Here is a 20,819-nt window from a genome sequence, read left to right on the forward strand (position 1 = left end):
GGTTTTTCATACTGGAGTATTGACTAACTGTCTGTGTTTGATGTATGGTTTACCAGCCTGATGTCGACTTATGGTTAGAGCTTAACTTGTTAGTTCTGCTTTTGCAGCCAATTCAGAATAACTACAGATGCCTCGAGATATTAAAATTGACTGCTCAAATGGACTCAGTGTGGGAGTTTCATTGGTTTTAAATTGATAACAGCTGAAAGAGTGAATGATTAAAGTGTACATGGGCAGAGGACACAGCTCTTTCATAGGAACTCTTGTGAACAGACTCCAGTAGTGTGGGAATTTTTTCTTTCTTTTTCTGTTATAGTTATTGCTAAGCAATCTGGGGTTAAATTTTAAAACTGTACAGGAATATTCAAAAGCCGAAAGAAGAAATAATTCCTGAGAAACTGAGATAAATTCTGATGAAGTGGGTTTCTAATCTGTAGGGAACATTTAAAGTTAAGTAGCATTCCATAAGGTGGTAATTGTGTCTATTTCCCAGGCATTTGAGTTAAATAAGCTGTATAGGAAGCATAAACTGTCATAATAGAAGGATTGAAGTGTTGTGTGTATCTCTTTCTTCAACTCATAAAAACCGAAGCTCCAAAGTGCCTTATCACAGACAAGTCAAACAAGGCCCCTTCTCCTCTTCCTTATTCTCCTGGGAACAGTTATTGTTGTTTTCATTATTTAAAAAGATGTTCTGAATACTTTCCTCTCACACAAGGAAAAAAAAAAAAAAAAAAGAACACAAAAGAAAAATAAGAAAACTTTTCTCCCCCTCCCCAAATCAGCTATTCTTTATATAAAACAGGCTTTGTGAAAATGTACTTTCACAATTTAATAGTAGCTTAGGGAAAAGGTCCAGTAAAGAAAAGAATTCAGAGAAATTTAAAGTTTATAAGAAAGAAATATCTTTTTATATTACATGCCTTCTTCAACTTGTGTTTTTCCAAGAGTTCAGTGCCCTTATTACACAACACTATGATCTAACTTTTCTCTATTTTTAAATGTCTCTTTAAATTGTACCTTTGATATCCTATTAAAAATATTAGAATCACTTTATAAAGCTAGCTGATGAAGAGCATTTATCTATAATAATTAAACTGGGATTTATTGCAGAAATACAAAGCCCAATATCATGTACCCATTTCCCATATTCATTTTTAAAAGGAAAATGGAAAAAATTGTTTCTGTTAGCATATCCCCAAATATGTTGCAAATATTGACCTCTTGTCAACAAACATTAGTGGAATAAGAGATTTTGACATATTTGACAATAACAGCAGTGGATAGTGGTATGTATTTTTAGATGTTAGGAAATCAAATTATAAATAATGCCTTGATGCAAAAACAAAATAAATTGTGAGTATTCTGTTTCATGTTTACAAGTAGATTTGTTATGTATTTACTGGTTGAACTTTGCCCAGAAGTGTAACCTGTATACCTGGACTGAATCTTGAAACTGCCAATGTAGTACCTTCCTGAAATGCACACAATCATTGAACCAGGTTTTGTTTGTGGCTCTGCAGATGGCCTTCAAGAACCTACTGTAGGGTTGATGTTTCCAGAAGATGAAACTCCCTCAGAAATGGAGAGCGAAAGAGAAGTTCTCTTTCAACATGTTGTTGAGTCCTAACTTTTTAATGTTTTTTTGTTTTGTTTTGTTTTTTTAATCCATATTAGGAGGGAAATTTAAAGGAGATGTCATCCAAGCTAAACACATGTGAGGACCATTAACTTAAATATATCACTTCTAACATGTTTCTTTGAACTTAGATCTCAAATTTTTAGGAGTAAAAAAATGGAGTTTGAAGAGGTCTGGCCCCAGTTAACCTTACCATGAAGGACTCTATCTGACAACTAGAGGCTAAAACATAAGAAAGCAGATGGTTTGAAAATAACACATTACGGATATCTTAATAACTGGAAATTCCAAATCATCTAGATGTCAAAAAAGCCATCCCTCCCCTGGACTCACTCATCATTTGCACCACCTCATACAGGCATTCAGCAAGATATTATGTTTGTCTTTTGTGACTATATGTTTCAAATATACTGGGCCCTTGAGCATGTTACAATTTCCCTGTTAAAAAATTTAATTAGCATAGAAGACCATTCAATATTATGTAAAGAATTTGACAGAGCATCATTGAATGTTTTTAGAAACAATTAACATGTCAAAAGAGGAAGTGAGAGCTTATTTTGGTTATAAATCTGTTCACATAATTATCAGTTGAAGAAGTCAGAAATATTTTAGAAAGAAAAGCAAGGTTAGACTCTCATTTCATCAAAAACAGAATCCCCAATGATGTCAGATACCTCAAATTCTCTAGCATAAGTTTTCCAGATTTATTTACATGCTTGTGTGCATTCCTATTCAATCAGAAAGATCATATATTTGTAGTATGAGTGAATAATCTTAAAGACAAATGACATTGGCTGGAAATACACTATTAAACCTATAAGGAGAGACAGATCTCTGTGTGAGGTTGTGCTCAACTCCAAATGATACTGTGGTGTGAAGTTTCCCTAACAGGAATTTTCAGTGGGGAGCTGACTAGACTTGTGCACAGACCAGGGCTCCACAGAAGTAAATGTGCCTTTGGCTTCAGACAGGACTTAGAGGCAGAATGTAGAGTGAGAAAAGTAGGTGCTACAAACTTACCCGATCCAGGACAGAAAGATATTGCATTGGTGAACATTTGGGAACAAGAGATGTGGTATCTGAGGAATTGTGGACTTGGCAGCTAATACTTTGGGGTAAAGTCTTAGTGGAAAACACTGTCCTATGACAGTCCAAAGCCATCTGTTTGTTCCTACAGTCAGGAATTATAGTGTGAACCTTAGCAAAACCTAGAGGGAGCTTCTGTTGGTGGGTTCTTCCTGTCCTCCCACTGTGATTCCTGAGAAACTGCAGCGAACACGTGCATGGAGCATCAGTTCCATGTGCTGACCTGGACCTTAGATGCTCATCAGAGATCTGCTGGGAGGAGCCTGTGCTAATCAATCAGGCATGCCATCTGGAGGCTGGGAACTGTCCAGGCAAAGGGTCTGAACCTGCTGCCTTTATTGTGACCAGGATTGAGGCCCAGAGTCAAAGAACATCTGACAAAATACATAGCTCAGTAGAGAGAAAGTGAAACTCAAGCACAAAAATTATATGTCAAATTACAGGATGGTTAAATATATAAAGAGCACTTGAAATAAATACATGAAAAATTGTTTTCTTTATTGGGCTTACATAAATTTGATGGAGTAGGGACAAGGAGAAAATGAGCATCAGGAACAGAAAAAACTTTTCCTATGCTATTTGAAAGATATGTGCTTTCTTTTTATTTTGGAAAATGGTATATTGCAGACCATCAAGATCAGTAGATTTTTAGTAGATTTGAAAATACAGCTTTGGCTCTGCTACCACTTGTTTTGCAAATTTGAGCAAGGTGATGAAATTTTCTCTTCATGCTTTCCAGACAGTACCTCTTAGTCATGTTGACATTATACAAAGAGTGATTAGTATAGCAAATAATAAGCCTGTAATCCCAGCAATTGAGGAGGCAGAGGCATGAAGATCACAAGTTTGAAGCCAGCCTCAGCAATTTAGTGAGGTACTATCTCAAAATAAAAATTCTGGGGATCAAATTCAATGGTAAAGCACCCCTGGGTTCAATCCCCAGTATCAAAAACAAAAACAAACAAACAACACTGAATATTAAATGTTATACTTTGTTCCTAATTCTACTCTAGTAAGAATATGTCATTCCTTCTCCTGATTGCAGAGAACATATCCTGAAAATTGCAAAACATATAAGTTATGGTGTAAGTTTGTGACTGTGTACCAGTGAAGTCCACATCCTGAACATTCTGTACTTAGCACTCTGTTTACTGTGTTTTCAGGCTTACTCAATGATTAGGATGAAGATACATACTTGCATTGTTTGTGCTTTAGTTTTGATTGTTATTCACATTACCTACTGACATATATTCTTTAAAACCCCATGTTATAAAAGGATACAAACTTACATAAAGCAGAGTCCCCATGAAATGGGTAAGGAAGATACATGTATAAAAATTATGGTATAATATATCAAATGTCAAATGCTTTAAGGAGCATTCAGGTCACAAATTTGGGAAAATTACAAGTGGAAAAGTAAAAGAAAGATTAATGTTTCCTTATTCTCTGGTCTTTAGACTGAATCTTGAGTTAAAACATTTGGACTATGGAGAAATGGATAAGACATTTGAGGGGCACAGTTGTAGGAAAGTCTAGGAACAGTGGTTTGGATGAAATGTAAAGGATTCAGTGATAAGAAGGGTATGTGGCAGATGCTTTGTATAATCCCAGGCGAAGGAATTTGTAGGAAAACTTTTATAAGGCAGTTTTGTTATTCACCACTTATTTTTATTTATTTGGCAAACATTTACTGATGACTTATACTGCAGTAACAATAGGCTACATACTGGGACCATAAAGATGTACAAGTCTCATTTGTTTTCTTCAAAATCAGACACTTCAGTGCTACTCAGAAAGTTAAGTTATGTCTCAGGAAAATCACATGCACTCCACTCAAACCTGGCTCCACTAGAAGACCCATAGGAAAATATTTTGGAAGATTGTGTTATGGAACTGGTGCTTAGGACCAAATTTTACTTAATTTTTGAATAATTTCAATGTCGAAAGCCCCATCAGCTGAGGGCATAAGTGAAGTAACGGTAACTTTGAGGCACAAATGTCACAACTATGGTTCCCTCTTGTGTAATCACCACTCACTCATTCTTCCTGTCTCTAAGGTCCCCCTGGCTATTTATGGGAATGGCTGTGATGTACTGCATATGATGAGAACCATCTTCCACCCTCTCGTGTTTTGTTTCTTCCTCCTTCATACCCCACTGTCCACACGAAAGAAGGTGCCTCACCACAGACATGCAGTCAGCACCTTTGGAGAGTTGACTGTTTCCCCACCCAGGGACCATATAGAGCTCCTAAGCCTGCAGAACCTTCCAACTGCCAATAGGTGGTCCAGGCTTTCTGATTCCTATTGAGTCCCTAGGATCACTGTGTTTCCAGAGGAAACAGGAAGACTGCTCTTTCCCCCATTCCACCTGTGTGTGTACAGCTTTTAAGGGCTTGAAACAACAACTCTTAGGCTTTGAATCTCACAAGGTGAGAAAATTCCTTCATTCCCTTACGTCTGAGGTTCTTTTCTCAACAGAAGTCAGCCCTACTCCCTGGGACTTTACTAGGGTTTATGTACCATATGCCATCTCTCAGAAATCCCCTTGGCCTCCCTGTGTTCAAAATTCCTTCTGTCTTTTATCAACTCTTATACAAAGTCATCCAGGGGTGAGCATCGCCGCCAGTTCAGTAGGCAGTTCCAGCTGAGGTGCTCCCTTCCTTCTTTGTGCTCCCCTCCCCATTCTTCAAACATACCTCAAGCTGGAAAAGAACATACCTCAAGAGCATGCAGTGAACCCAGAAAATGTGCAACATACAAATTTGCATGTCACAAGGTGATGCCTGTTTGCTCAGTGTTGTAGACAACTTCAGGACAGGTTCAGGGGCTTTATAAATGTCATTGCATGGTCATTTTCTACAGTGGGAGCTAAAAGTGAGAAACACACGCTGTACTTGACTGGAAGCCTAAAAGAGACAAAATGTTTTCGGAAATGTGTGCATCATGGCCTACTAATTTAGGCTCATAATCCCTTTACTCCCATTACATTCCTGGAAATGTTTTTCAGTTTCTTCACATAGAATAACTAGCGCATGGCCTTGCTCAGAACAGCCCACAGGGAACGGGCATTCCTGCGCAGAGCTTCCACCACACCTCCACGGAGTTGGCCAATGCTTCCACAGAACCACATGATTCCCCGACTCTTAATATGGTTTATTATAAAATCCTTCACCTGCCTCAAAGCACTTTTCATCAAAGCCACTTTTAAGCTGAAGCTGAGGACTAAAGAATGCCTTTAACAGAATCCTGAAATAGCTTTTAACCCGAGGCTGAGAGAGAAAGTGCTTTTAACCTAAAGTGCTTTCCTCTTAGGTACTTCAGTGTGTACCTAGCACTCAACGTTAGTGGCTTTGAGAACACCCTTAAGACCCAAATGAAAGAGACTCCATTATAGATATTCAAGCCTGTTATATTAATATATTACAAGTAATATTTGAAATCATTAAGCAGTTTTACTCAAACTAAATTTGAGTCTTTTCTTATTGAACTATGCATTCATGCAAATAAATTGAAGTCTTGCCACCTGGGATTCTAACAAATCTATGCTGATATTAGGAAAAGTGCAGTCTTTTTTCCTAGATTTTACTTAAATCTGGAGTGAGTTAAAAATTTGTACACTTTCCCCACCCAAAATGAATCTTTCAACTCTCAACATCACTGAATGACATTTCCAGTTTCAGGCCCTATTAGCTCTGTTTAAAAGATAAATTATATCATTTAGAATTAGTTCAATTACCTGAATAAATTTTATGTATCAAATTTCCTTCTCAGAATTGTCACTCAAACAAAAATAAAATTACTGACTTCACAGTAATTTTAATCCCTTAGTAAAGTTCCTCTTTAGTTAAGTGACAACATAATAGATAGAAATTTCAACTTCAGATTACACTAAGTTATGTGACTGAATGAATTCCATGGACAGTTTTCTATTTAAAGGATATAAAGGACATACAAATATTGCAGAAGGTAGAAAATTTTGACATGCTTGAATTTTATAAAAACTCCCCTTTTATTTGCTGATCCCCTCCATAATTCTAATGAGGTGAAGACAGACAAATGAAAAGCAGAAAATATTGACAACTTGCAAAATAAAAGGTCTTTGCAAACAAAATTCAGTCATGTTAATCATCCAAAATACACTGAAGCACATTGATCCACATTTCTTTCATACTCAAGGGATCATGTCACAATCTTTACTTAGAAACCACTTTCATTTATAAATTGCTTTCCCTTGTTTTATATCATTCATTCATTCATTTATATATTCATCAGGTGACCAGAAGGCACATAAAATAATAAATACATAAATATAAGTACAAGCTTAAGGAACTACATTTATCTTATTCAACTACGTGAAGATTCCTTCACCTTGAATTTGGTTTCTCACTTCCTCTTCTTAGGAAAATGATATTCATTTTTATTCTTTCAGATCAAAATTACCAGTGCCCATGAGGCTATCCCTGCCATCTTCTCAATTAGTCTTCCCTTCTCTTTATCCTAAAGCTATTATTTCATTACTTAGATCTTCCTACTGGACTGTGAACTGTATCAGGTAGACCAGAGACCACCTTATTCAACACTGTACTTCCTAGGAAGTTGCTGCCTGGAAAGAGATGAGGAAGGAGCTAAAGCTGGATGTGAAGCCTTTCAGTGCTTTTAGTATAAATTTTTTGCAGTTTATTTTTCATGTAGAAACTCATGTCAGTGGGTCCTGCTTTGGAGGGTCCTGCTCTTTTAACTTTATTTCTCTTGTCATTCTCATTCTTGGACTATTGGACACTATTCAAGTTTTCCAGGGTTAAAATATTCCAGTCACGTGGCTTCAAATCTCATCTACAAATTGATGCTCTCCAAACTTGAAACCTCAGCCGCACACTCCAGACTTGCATATTCAAATGTCTATTTGACATCTCCTCGGGTGCTTGGTAGACATCTCAAATTTATCCAGAGCAACCCTTGATTCCCCGGCTCCCACGTGTTCTCTATTTCAGGAAATACCACAGCCATGTGCCAGCTGGAGTCACCCTCCACTTTAACTCTGTCTCTTTCACTTCCATCAGCAAATCCTGCCTAAAAATATATTCTAAATTCAACCACTTTTAGTCACTTCCGCTATTATCATCCTTATCTAAGCACCATCATCTCTGTGAAATATTTCACTAGCCCCCTTACTGGCCTCTCTGCTTCTCATCCTGGCCCCCTTAAATTTAGTCTCCAGATAGTAACTAAGAGGATCATTTAAAGATGTAAATCCCATCATTACCTTCCCCTACTCAATAATCTTCAATTCCTTAAAATAAGATCATATGTAAAATGACATGTAGTGCCCTTCCTGTGACCTATAATGTCCTACCTGCTCTGCCCTCTAGGCTACATTTTCCATTTCATCTTTAACCACACTCCTTGTATACCCGACTCCAGCCACTCAGACCTCTTGCTCCTCCTCTAAGGTACCCAGCTCACTCTTGCAACTCTCTGATGCATTTACATGGCTCAGTCCTTCACTTCAGTTGATCTCTTGTCAAATGGCATTTTCTCAGAGACAGCTTTCCTGGCAACACCACTATCTCTCTGCCTCGCTTTATTTTTCCATAGCACTTACAGCCACCTGACTTTATATTACATATTCATATGTTTGTGTGTTTGTTTCCCCCATTTCTATATACAAGCTGTGTGAAGGCAGAGTTTTCCTTTTACTACCCCATCTCCAGTGGGGACTGAAAAATACTCTTGGATGGATAAATTGAATGGATGAAGACAACAATGTATGACAGATTCACTTGGTCAAACCATTCTCTATCCTGTTGGGATCTCTCTGTATGTGTGTCCATGTGTGCATGTGTGTGTGTGAAAGAGAGCCACAGAGAAAAAGAAAGAGTTGTGCTATCTGGGGTAAGCAGAGAAGCAAACTGTTTAAGACAAAGTTGCTGCCTAAAGTAGACAAACAGAAAAATTTCATACTGTCTCGTTTGAATTAATGCATTCTTCATTTAAGATGCAAATTTCCTCCTTATGGGAACATGTCACCATTTCATTAATCAGAACAAAACTGAGTTGAGATTTATTTCTATGATGATTTAGGTGCTAAAGAAAAGGGTCCAAAGGGTACTTTTTGGAAGGGCACTGAGGGTGAAACTATGAAAGGAAGACTGCCAGAAGCCTGAAAAAAGGAAGAAAGAGAAAAATTAGAAAGGACTGAGAAGAATTCTGTACTGTCCGGGTGGCAGTTGGTCTGCACCTGAAACTCAACTTTGGGCTACTTGTCAAAGGATGTTACCCCTGCAGCCAACTGTCTATCTTCGGTTAGAAGCTGCAGACGTTCAGTCTAGCCTTGTTTAGAGATCTCCTGATAGTCCAGGCAAATCTCCTCCAGGCCTGTCCTTCTCTAGTAGACACTGTTGTTATCTGCCAGAGACTTTAGAATTATTAGGTTGAGACATAAAAATACAAATAAACTTGTGGGAAGAAAATATACACAGAAGTGCTTATGTTTGATAACTCAGAGTTATTTAGATTCCAAACTACTTAACAGTAAAAATATTTAAACTTTTGCCTGTACCTGCCTTCTATGAGGAAAAAAAAAATCACACCAGGCAATGAGAGAGGTTTACCTCCATTGCATGTTGGACGTTCAGCAGAGAATCAACCCAAGTTTTTTATATCTGTGTACCAAAGAGCAGAAGCTGATATTTTTAATCAAAGTTCTGAAGCATCATGAGATAAAGTAGTCCCTTCTGAAGCATTTATAATACACTAAGTACAGTAGTGTTTTTGCATCAGGTCTATGTTTCCGTGTCTTAATTCTAAGGCATAAGCTATCCAATAAACTATAGGTCTTAAGTCTTGGTTTCTCCAGACACACTCAGCAAAGTTTTGAGACAGTAATATTATAGAAGTTCATACTGTGACTATTTTAAAGAAGAAGAGAAGAAAAGGTGGTGAGGATGGAATCCAGTTTCATCTTTTCTCCAGAAAAGACAAAAGATGAGAGGAAAGACAGTGGGTGTTCTTTGATGTGCAATCTGTAAGTTTTCATCTGGAAACCTACTCTCAAAAGGAAAAACAAATACCATTTAGAGTTTAAAATCAAAAGATGACTTCATTTAGGTGGCTGAAATTATTCTTGTTGAGAATATTATTTTTGCTTGCCAACATTCAGTGCCTCTCCCTGATGGAAAATTATTAGAAAATGATCAGATCACATGTGTAGCATTTTGGTAGGAGAAAAGTTCCAGGTGAATGTTACGTACCATGAAAGCAATGAGAACAGCATTTTTACTCTTGCTGTCCATTTTGTACAAGAAATGTCAATCATTGGGGTATCCTATACTGGATCTTGCTTAACTGATGATTAGAGTCACTATACCTGCATTGGTACTGGTAGTAGCAATGAGATAAGCACCCTAACTCAGCCATCTAGGTTGCAAGTCCCTTGATGTTTGCTCTGCTTCCTGTTGCAGGGATCTCCTGAGCTTTTTGATTTCTAAACATCTCCAAGACTGGTGCCGAATCTCCTAAACTCATTGAGTTCTTTTCTACTTTTGCCTCTCAATATCACTCAAGTAAACTTCACTTTGCTTAATATAGCCATAGCATTACTGTGTTTTTTTTCTATTGCTTGCAGCCAAAAACCTTAATCAACACACCTCATTGCCAAGGTAATTGTCTGCTTTGTTTGTGTAGCTGAGTGGTCTGACTCGATGTTATTGTTTTGTGTTTGTCTCTGCATTCCTTACAAACATGTGCTTTTAGGTGCTTTGTTCTTCATCTTAAAATTTACTAGAGTAGCTGCAATGGCCTTCTCTCTTGAAAGCAGAATAACATCATTTTGAAAAGCACATGGAAACTGTCTCCTGAGTAAATGATGATAACACCGTCACATTATTTGAACATTTAACTGCCTCTATTGAGTAGTTCTCCTCATAGTTTTGATTCATTTGGAATCTAACTGACAAAGATCCCATTACTGGGTGTTCTTTCCATAATTTGTCAAAAAATATATAGCAGCGATGAGGGAGAATGAAGCTAATTTGTAATCTGGGAGACTTAACCTGGTTATGCTGATGAACTAACTAAATTGGTCAAAAGTTGGAGAGCTTAAAGATTAAAAACCACCATTCTCTACTTAAACTCTAATTCATTATGTAAACAACATGATTTATAAGTGCAGTCATGTGGAAGGTCTATTTATTTTTCTCACCAAAAGATGCTTTCAAAGAAAAATTACAGAAAATGGATTTTCTCCAACCAATGTGTTGCCTGCCGCCCCTGGTGTAAGTGCTGAAACGGTAGGATGAAGATATAATGATCACGCTTGCTGAGGCCACTGGCGTTTGCAGAGGGTTCCAAAAATATTGGCACCTCTAGCAAGAGGTGTTTTCTAAATAAAAAGAAAAAGTTGTTAAGAGAGGAAGAAGAGATTACCAGTGAGCCCACAGATGGGAATGTAGGTGGGGAGTTAGGAGCTCAGGGTTCGGGGGCTGCTCCCTTTTTTTGGAATACCATAAGGAAGAGGAAAGTAGAAAAAAATCCTTAAGGTTGTGCCAGGACAACAGGCATGTAAGTTTAGGGGCAAAGCTAGTTCATTAATGCTTGCCAAGAAAGCAGAATACCTTCCCTCTCCCTCCCGCTTGCCTACACTATTTTAAGAGAGCAACTTCTGTGGTTCAAACATGTTCCTATAACAGGATGGTCTTCTTTGGTGTATCAAACTCTGAACTGTATCAGATTTACAGATGGGTGGCAATCCTACAGTCACACTCAAATTCGACCATGACATTTTAGCTACATCTCTGATTTACTTTCTTTGGATAGCACTTTTTACTTTGCAAACCATTTCTGTGCATCACCGTCTCCCCTAAGTTATGTAATTTATCATTTTATGTTGAAGGCTGGTGTTGTAGTCAAGATTTCTTCCATTGCAATGGATAGAAACTTGTACAAACTGCAAAAGTACAAATGGAAGTAATTTGATTACTTAACTGAAAAGTCCAAAGGAAAGGATAGCTTTGGGCATGACTGGGTCTAGGAACACAAAATGCTATGCAGTCTTTCAACACTCAGTTCTGTTCCATTCTGTTGGCTTTATTCTCCTCTCTTTCCAGAGGTAGTAACATGGTTTCTAGAAATTTAGACTCATATCCTTCATAGTTTCATATCTTCTCTAGAAGCAGGGCTCTCCTCTCCCAGCAGCACCAGGAAAAGTCTCAGGATTTTCTTGACATGATTCACTTGGCTCATGTGTTCACACAATAACTTACCTCCAAGGAAGTGAAATATATGTTCATCCCTGTAGCTGCAGTATGGGATCCTCAAAACCCAAAATAAATGGCAGCAAAATGTGAAAGGTATCATTCCTAAAGGAAAACCAGGGTGTCTTACAAGAGAGGATGGGAGAAGAGATTTGAAGTCAGCTAAACCAATCCTTGTTGACTATACCCTTCCTAGTCAGTGTCATCTGAAATAGGGGATAGTATTGAACTAGTTTATCAATCAATCCAGAACCTTTGTGTTTTAATTGTAAGCTCTCTCTCTCTCCGTCTCTCTCTCCATCTCTCTTGAAACCATTTGGCCAATGCTATATCCATATTCTATTCCAAGTTTATTTGAATGCAAGAACAAATTCACTCAAAAGAGTTCAATTGAAGTGGATGGAAGGGGAACCTCACAGTATATGATATGGAAATGTCAAGTGCTGTGGCAAGGATGTAGAGGGTCTGGATTTGGGCATTGGGAAGTCAGAACCTGAGGCATATCTGCTCCATTTTCTCTCTACAAATCAGTTTCTGCATCCATTCACTTGTTGCACTTAACCATCCCCCCAAATGGTTATGTCAGTCCCCAATGTCTAAATCTAGGCAGTCTTAGAGTTCAAATTCACAGAGAGAACAACCTCTGTCCGAATTTCAAATTTCTTGGAGGGAGCATTGCATTGATCTAATAACTTCAGCCACATGACAGTTTTTGATTTAATCAGGTTCACATGAGGGGTTAAGTTCTTAAACTCCAGAGCCATACCTTCTTAGGCAAATACATCAAGTTTCATGGCAGAATATAAGTCAGAAGAAAAGTTTTGGTTTTGTTGTTTTTTGAGAGCAAACATCTCCCTATCTAATGAAATTCAATATGTTTAGGCTGTCTTCTCACCAGGGCACCCTGTCAACTGGGGAGGGATAGTTTTTCTTCGTGGAACTGGATGCACTTGCATGGACTGCCCAGTAAGTGGCAGTAATACACCTCCCCCACCTCTGTCGTTAGAACCACTCAAATGAGCCAGTAGTGCACCTCGTCATCCTACTCAGCAGTCGAGAATTCCCAGCATTGAAATTCTCTCCTTTCCACCCCAGGTCAAAATCCTTTTCCAAGTTCTATGTCCCCTTATATCTCCATTCTCTCTCTTTTTTAACATGAAAAAATTTTTAAAGAGAAGTGTATTTGCTTCACTAGTTTCCCCCTTTTTTTCAACAGTTGACCACAATCATCTGCTTTTCAGTTTCATTCTCCAAAAACCATTTTCCTTATGGTCACCCATATTCTGGTAGTTGCCAAAAATCCAAGGAACAGTGTTTACATTTATCTCCCTTCGTCATTCTGTTCCATCTGATTGCTCATCTTAACTTCTAAATTCCATTTTCCATTCCCCAGACTCTCTGGTTATGGCATGTCAGTTTTCTCCAACCAAATAAGGTACTTGGGAGTCAACCTTGCCTGGCGACTTCTCTCACTTCCTCTGTCCACTTACTGAAATCAACTGAATCACCTTTTCGCTCCATTCCAGATTAATTGTCTTAGTTTGGATCCTTATCTTCTTTCCTCTCACCCTCAGAGACTATTGCTCTGTGATCTTCTACAAATGACCTGATATCTCTGTGCCTCAGTTTTCTCTTCTGCAAAATGACGATGGTGATGCCAACAGAGAACTGAGGATCGATGTGATAATTACACTTATTAGAATACAGAGATCATACACAATTTATGTTGCTTCAACTTAAATTTTTAACTTTACAATGGAGTGAAAGCAAGTTGCATTCAGTAGAACGTATACTTCAGATTTTTATCTTTTCGTAGGCTAGGCAGTAGATTAATTGCTTCCCATGCAGGACAGCACAATGTGCTGCATCTCCTAGTTAGCACTGGATCATGAAGGTAGTAAGCACCTGGCATTCCATAGTGTATTGTATTGCAAAGCAAACGTGTTCGGTATGTTAGGTATGCTAAATGCATTTTGATGTATATTCTCAAGTTACAATGAGTTTATCAGTATGTAAACCCATCATAAGTTGAGGAGCATTTATATAAAGTACTTTAAGTCATGTTTGACTTAATGTAAGTACACAATAAATTTTCTCTCTTATTTGATGTAAGAGCACAGATCACATTCTATTATAACCATTGGTGAGAGTTATTTTACCCCACAATCTGTAGAAGACCATATGCCACATGCATCTTCAGGCATTATCTAATTTATACTTGACATGTAATAGTTACTAAATTAATTAATCTTTGCATTCTTTACAATGCCTGGCATATGGTAGGTGCTCACTATGTATTCTCTGAATTGAATTATTTACAATTGACTTGATCTGGAGATAATGCAGAATAAGAAGTGTCATAATACTTCTGAAGTCATAGAATTTTAAAGTGTAGAACATTTCCTTTGGGACTCCTACTTAGCAACTTTAGACTTTTTTCTTTAGTTCATGTGTTCTGTAATGTCAGTTTCCATGTCCTGCCATTCTTCTTTGTTTTCATTGTCATGGTATAGCTTAAGATCTGATGTGACCAAAGGCCTAAAATCCTGTTGCCATGTGTATCAGTATACAAGTGCTGCCTAACAAACAAATGCAAATTCTCAGTGGCATTAAAGAAGGTATATTTGTCTGTGTGTCTGTAGGTCAGGTAACCTATACCAGGCTGACCAGGCAGCTCTGCTTTAAGCTGCATGTCTTACTGGACTTATCTTTTCACTAAGGAACTGCTTTAGTCTGGTCATATGTATTTAATCTGGAGCCCAAGCTGAAGGGGTAGCTGCTGTTCAAAGATCTTCTTTTGGCAATACCAGAGAAGCAAGACTGTGAATAGAAATATGTGGTGCTTTCTAATGCCTCAGTCTGGAACTGACACATTCCTATATTGCCCCAAGCAAGTCACACATATAAGCCCAATATCAATGAAATGGGAGAAATAAGTGCTTCCCACTCCCACGGGTGGTGGCACATGGTCACATGACAAAGGAGGTGAATGTACAAATCTAATTCAGAAAGGGCAAGAATAATTGTTAAGAATAATTATACTTATAACATCTCTATATGGTGTCTCTGCTATTCACTACATTTTCCCTTGGCAATTCCATTAGCTTCTTAGTTTATCTCCTGTGTCTGGCGTTCCCCACTCTCAGTGAACCTCCATTTTCTTTACAAAGTACTACAAAATAAACCACTGCAAGCAGAACTATGGTTATAATATATACTTTATTCAAAAATAACAACTTCCTAATGCCATGCGATGTTGGTTAGGATACTTTTGGCTGCAGATGATAGAATACCCAGTTGAAAATACCTCACATAATATGAAATCTGGAGAAAGTGTTTTAGGTTTGGTTTAGGTCAAGTTTTGTTTTTTTGGTTTTGTTTTGTTTTGTTTTGTTTTTTTACTTTTTCTTTTAACATGTTAACTCTTGTTTTCAAGCTTGTCATCTCATGATGACACTATTCCTGCCATAGCCCCAAGCATTACATCATTGATAAGTGATGTTAACAGTGAGAAGAAGAGAAAAAGAGAGAGAGAGAGAGAAAGAGAAGGGAAGGAAGGAAGGGAGGGAGGAAGGGAGGGAAGGAAGGAAAGAAAGGAAAGAAGGAAGGAAGGAGGAAAAGTCTCCTCATATACCTATCTCCTATTTTTCAGGAAAAATGTTTCTCCTGGACTGCGGCTGTAGCTCAGTGGTAGGGTGCTTGCCTCAAATATGTGAGGCACTGGGTTCCATCCTCAGTACCATATAAATAAATAGATAGATAAACAGAGATATTGTGTCCATCTACACTAAAAAAAAAAAAAAATTGTTTAAAAAAAACTTCTCCTTAACTTCCCCAGACACTTTGCATCATTTCATCTCTCAGACTCTAATCACCCAGGAGGTAGAAGTCAATGGAGATCATGTTCAGGTTTTGTCTTATCAGTGAATTCTATAAACAAGAAAAAAGTTGTGTTAGGAAAGATTTATTTATTTAAAAAAATCAATGCTATCTGCACACTCTCAAATAAATCAGTCTTCTTGACAAAATTTAAGGTGTTTCATAATATAATCTCCTTGTAAAACTTAATACATCAACACTTCCCTGAAGAGTGAATGTATCCCTCAATATACCACTGCATTCTCTCTGTCACTCTTTCCATCATTGATAGATTTGTCTCCATCTCTCCAAAACACCCTTTGTTCAGCCTGTCCAACCTAAGTGGTCCTTATCCTCAAGGATGCATTTCTTCCCTGGGAAGTCCTCTGTGGAAACTCAGGGCTGACCCAGATCCCACCACCTGCTTCCACATTGCATGTTTTCTTCCCATTTATGTTCCTTCTGCACTTCTGTGTTCTTTCCTGTTGACTTATCTGCTGCCCCACTACATAAGAAACTCTCAGAAGATGGGGAATGAGTCTTGTGGGTTATATTACCAGTGCCTGGTGATTTGTGATTATGTTACAGAGTAGGCATTCAGGATTTTCTTTTGCAAATAACTGAGTGAATGAAAGAGGAAATATTTAATGATAGCTTTATCACTCCCCTACCACCTTTTCATAAATAAAATAAAACTTCAGTATTCAATAGTCACTTCATTAAGGAATCCATTTTTCTTCAATGACCACTATCTTAAACAATATCCCACACACACACACACGCAGCACATTTATACTAAATGTCGTGAAACAAGCTTACACTTATACTACAGGACAGCTTTCTTAGCATTCAACAATGTCTTTATGACACCTGCCGTATTGTGTTCTGTATATTCTTTGAATACTTCTATTATACCCTATAATATTAGAAACCTTTTGATATATATTTTATGACCTAATAGGATTATCACATTGCTGTGAACAGAACATATTCAATAAATATTTGTGAAATTAATTTGAATTATGGAGTCCATTAATAAGTTTTATACTTCATAGCAAATCTTCTAGACTATAACCAAATTAAAACAATTTGATCTGAAGTTTTGGTTCATTTTTCTTTGATAATATTTTGTTACTCTTTTTAAGGGTAGCTCGCTGTTTGGAACAAATCTCTGTGACTCAATCAAGTATTTGAAGCAAATACCCATGATTCTTTCCCATTCCTCTATACTGTGTTCATGTTTGGAGGGGAATATCTTCTCTTTCTGTCTATTGGACAAAAAAGTTCATTTCCATCATGGAGTATATGATTAATAGAACATAACCCTTAATTTCTTCCTTCTGGGCAAAGTTCTTACCAGTTCACCCTGTCACCTATTCCTAGAGTAAATGAGTGAAAATCATGACTTCCTTGAAGTCTCACTACACTCACCCCACCACACACCTTTATAATAAAGTATCACTTGACATTCTGCTAGGCTTCATTACATGTTCTGTTCCAATTTTACATAATTTTTATTTTATCAGTTTCCTCCACTGATGATTAAGACAATGTCTTACAGTCATTCAATAAATGTTTATTGAACTTCCAGGATGTGCCAAATATTGTCTACATGTCTATGTAATTATCCAGTAATAATGGACATAGGTATGTTCTGTACTCTCCTGAGTTTTGCATTTTAAGAAAGGGAAAAATCTAAGCAGAAAACATGTCAGTCTATGTCAGGTGGAGATGAATATTCTAAGAAAAGTAAGTCAGGGAACATGGCACAGAAAATGGTATTGAGTGGTACCATTTTTTTAAAAGGTGGTTAGGAAAGGCTACAATAAGAAGGTACTGTTTGATGAAAGGCCTATGGCCATGGAGTTCCATGCCGAGGAAATAATGAGTGCAAAGTCCCTGAGGCTGAAGTGCGCTTGGCAGGGATGAGAAACAGTATTGTGGACAGTGGGGCTGCAGGCAAGTGTAGTGAGAGGGAAAAGGACAGAAATGAAATCAACTAATTAGTGGAGGTCAGATCATGCACAGCACAGTGAGTTACAAGAGAGATTTTGATTTCATTCTGATCAAAATGGGAAGCCATTGGACTCACTACATATATGTTATTTTCAGTATCAGTAATAATTATCAATGCTTTTGAAATGGTTCTTGAAGTGGATGATGATGATGGTTGCAAATATTGTGAATGTACTTAAAGTCAGTGCACTATACACTTAAAAATGGTTCAAATGGTAAGTTATGTTACACATATTTTACCAAATTTTTTAAAAGTTCAGGAGTATATACTGTGTGCAAAAATCATTGCTAAGTGCTGGTGACTATAAGAGGACAGAGATGATTGAAGCACTTAGAATAAGCTTTAAGAGAGTAAATTATATTTATCATAAATTCAAGTGTACAGCATAAGGTAGCATAAGTCATGTAACAAATGAGACGACTAAGCTGGCTGGGATCTTGCAGTATGTGTTCTCAGAAACATTTGTCCAAAGACACTCTCTCTGAAATAAAAGGATTTTACTCAAATAAGTTTGAGAAATAATGCCTCCTCCACCCCCTAATGGAAACTCACCATGTGCATTGACTTTTCACTAGTTCTAGAAAATAACTACAATTTAATGAAACCTGTTTAACTTCATGTGATCTGATGTTGCTAAACCACTTGAATCACAGTCCTTTTCCAGCACCCCCCATGAACATCCTGAGGAATTGGTGTTCCAAAGAACCTATGACACAGGAGATGAAAAGCTAAGATAGGGGAAAAGGAGTTTGTCAAGAAAGGGTGATCTGAGCTGAATCCCAAAGGAAAGGAGATACTTAGATTAGAGAGGAAGAAGGGCATTCAGTGCACAGAAATGTGAAGCAATTACCTTCAAAGTTCCTCTTCTGCAACTTGCCTCTTCAAATACCATTGATCTGCAGAATTAATGTCCTAAATAAACTGATAAAATCATAATCTTGATGACTACTGATAAACTTCTTCTAAAACATGCAGGACACTAAAGTGGAATTATTTTTTGCCAGTTACTTTAATTCCTTGTCCTTATTTTATAGACAACAAAGTTAAGGCCCAGAGAGACTATAACTTACTCAGCCATCCCACCTAATCAATAGCAGTGTTAGCTTTCTTACTCTGGGGCTAGGGTCCTTTTCCATAAAGAAGGGAGTTATGGTCTTTGTGTGTCTGCCATAGACACTTTGAAATTAAAGCAAAAAATCAATTCCTATGCAAGATGAAGATTTCAGCACGCACTAGATATGGAAACGGAATCAAATTAAAGAACAACGCAAGCTTGGATTTTAATGAAGCTCATCTTTGTTTCCTTTGCAGATCAAATTTTTGGCTCTCATCTGCACACAGTGTGTGAACGTGAAAATTCCACAGTTCCATGGTTTGTAAAGCAATGCATTGAAGCTGTCGAAAAAAGAGGTGGGTAACTGAATATGCAGCAGTTCCTCTCATTGCTGCACCCTCTGAACAACCAATGCTCAAGTTAACGGTGCCACCTGATTTGTCTGGGAAGCCATGCAATTAAAACTTGACTTTCATTAATCAGTTAAGAGGATCAAGTTTCTTATTAACTCCAGTTTGTTTTTACAATAGGGACATTAGTAATTCTCACTAATGTTCTTTTTTTTTTTAATATTTTGTCTGTCTGACATACTGTTGATTCAATTGCAAAGTTCTTGTTTCCAAGCCAGTGATAAAACATTCATAAAATATCAGCACTCACAGTGTTAGAACCCTCCTAACATTCATACTGGTGGATGTTGTGCCAGAACAATTTTGGTAAGCCCCCAACATCACCCAAGTGAAGCAAATAGTATTTCTACTTGCAGACAGTGATACCCCATTTTCCACGTGTTTCTATTCAGTACAGAATACCGCTCACTGGTTTTTCTGGAAAATTAACAAATGCACCTCCAGTGTTAAGATGACCTTTGAGTCCTCTTTTTTCAAAATTCTGTTTTTCATCTGAAATTATTTCATCTTACTGAAGAGAACAAAACAAAACCCAATTGACTCATCATTTCTATGCTGGTCTATCTATGGGGTGTTTTTCCTTCAAACTATGACTTCATTCATTCAAGGTCATTTTTCCTGGAAGATACATATAGTAGATGCAGAATCTTTAAAAATGTATTGTATAAAAATGTGAAGCTTCATCACCATCTGTTACAAGTTTATAACATATTCCCAGGATCTAGGGGGATATATATCATATAAAAGATAGAGGTGTTTTCAGAAAAAAGAATTGGTGAACCTATTCTCATTTCCAGCTTCTACTTTCTTAAAACAATAGAACCAAAGGGAAAAAATCTTTACCAAGTAATCTGCTAGGAAAAAGCCATTTTAATTCTCTCAATGTTACCTGGCTTTATTATAGAAGCATAATAAAAATGGTCTGCAATTTCTAACTCCTGGAAATTCACACTTTAATTATACTGTAAGGACAGCCTTGGGATCCTATTATTCCCATATCAGTAGGGAATGAGAGAATAACAAGAGGGGAAGAGTGGGTAGAGAATGTGGATAAAGTCAGTGGGAAAGTGTATCAACACATCAGAGAGAAGAGCTGAAGGTACAGAGAGAGTAGAAAACAGTAACTGCAGAATAAACATAAGGAGAGGTGTCTATGAGAAATGAAGTCAATTGGAATTTAGAAAGAAATGTGTTTTTATTGCACGTTGCAATTTAATTTAATTTCATAAGTACATATTTTAGAAATAAATATTATTTAATAAGTACTTAAAGCCAAAATGGATCACTGAGAATATTAGAATGTTATTATTTCCAATAGCTAAAGTATCATCATTCCCAGGAAATCTTCATTCGCTTATAAATACTCAGTACTGACGGTGTGAGCACTGTTATATTAGACCCCAAATCCAAATAGGACATTGGGGGACGCTGCATGTAATAAGATGTATGCATGTATGAAAAATAGCTCTCGATTTATGAATTTACCCTAGGCAAAATGAAAAC

At 37.3% G+C, this 20,819-nt stretch overlaps 1 protein-coding gene across 2 annotated transcripts in view; it reads left to right on the forward strand.

Annotated features, from left to right (window-relative positions):
* The window catches only part of Arhgap15 (Rho GTPase activating protein 15), a 587,323-nt gene that overhangs the window by 346,209 nt on the left and 220,295 nt on the right, over nt 1-20,819 (forward strand). For both annotated transcript variants that reach the window (XM_047547716.1, XM_047547718.1), the window contains exon 10: nt 19,164-19,262. In XM_047547716.1, coding sequence (XP_047403672.1) covers nt 19,164-19,262 — 99 coding nt within the window. The remainder of the gene's footprint in view (nt 1-19,163; nt 19,263-20,819) is intronic.

Source organism: Sciurus carolinensis, chromosome 3, assembly GCF_902686445.1.
Source record: "Sciurus carolinensis chromosome 3, mSciCar1.2, whole genome shotgun sequence".
Lineage (NCBI taxonomy): Eukaryota > Metazoa > Chordata > Mammalia > Rodentia > Sciuridae > Sciurus > Sciurus carolinensis.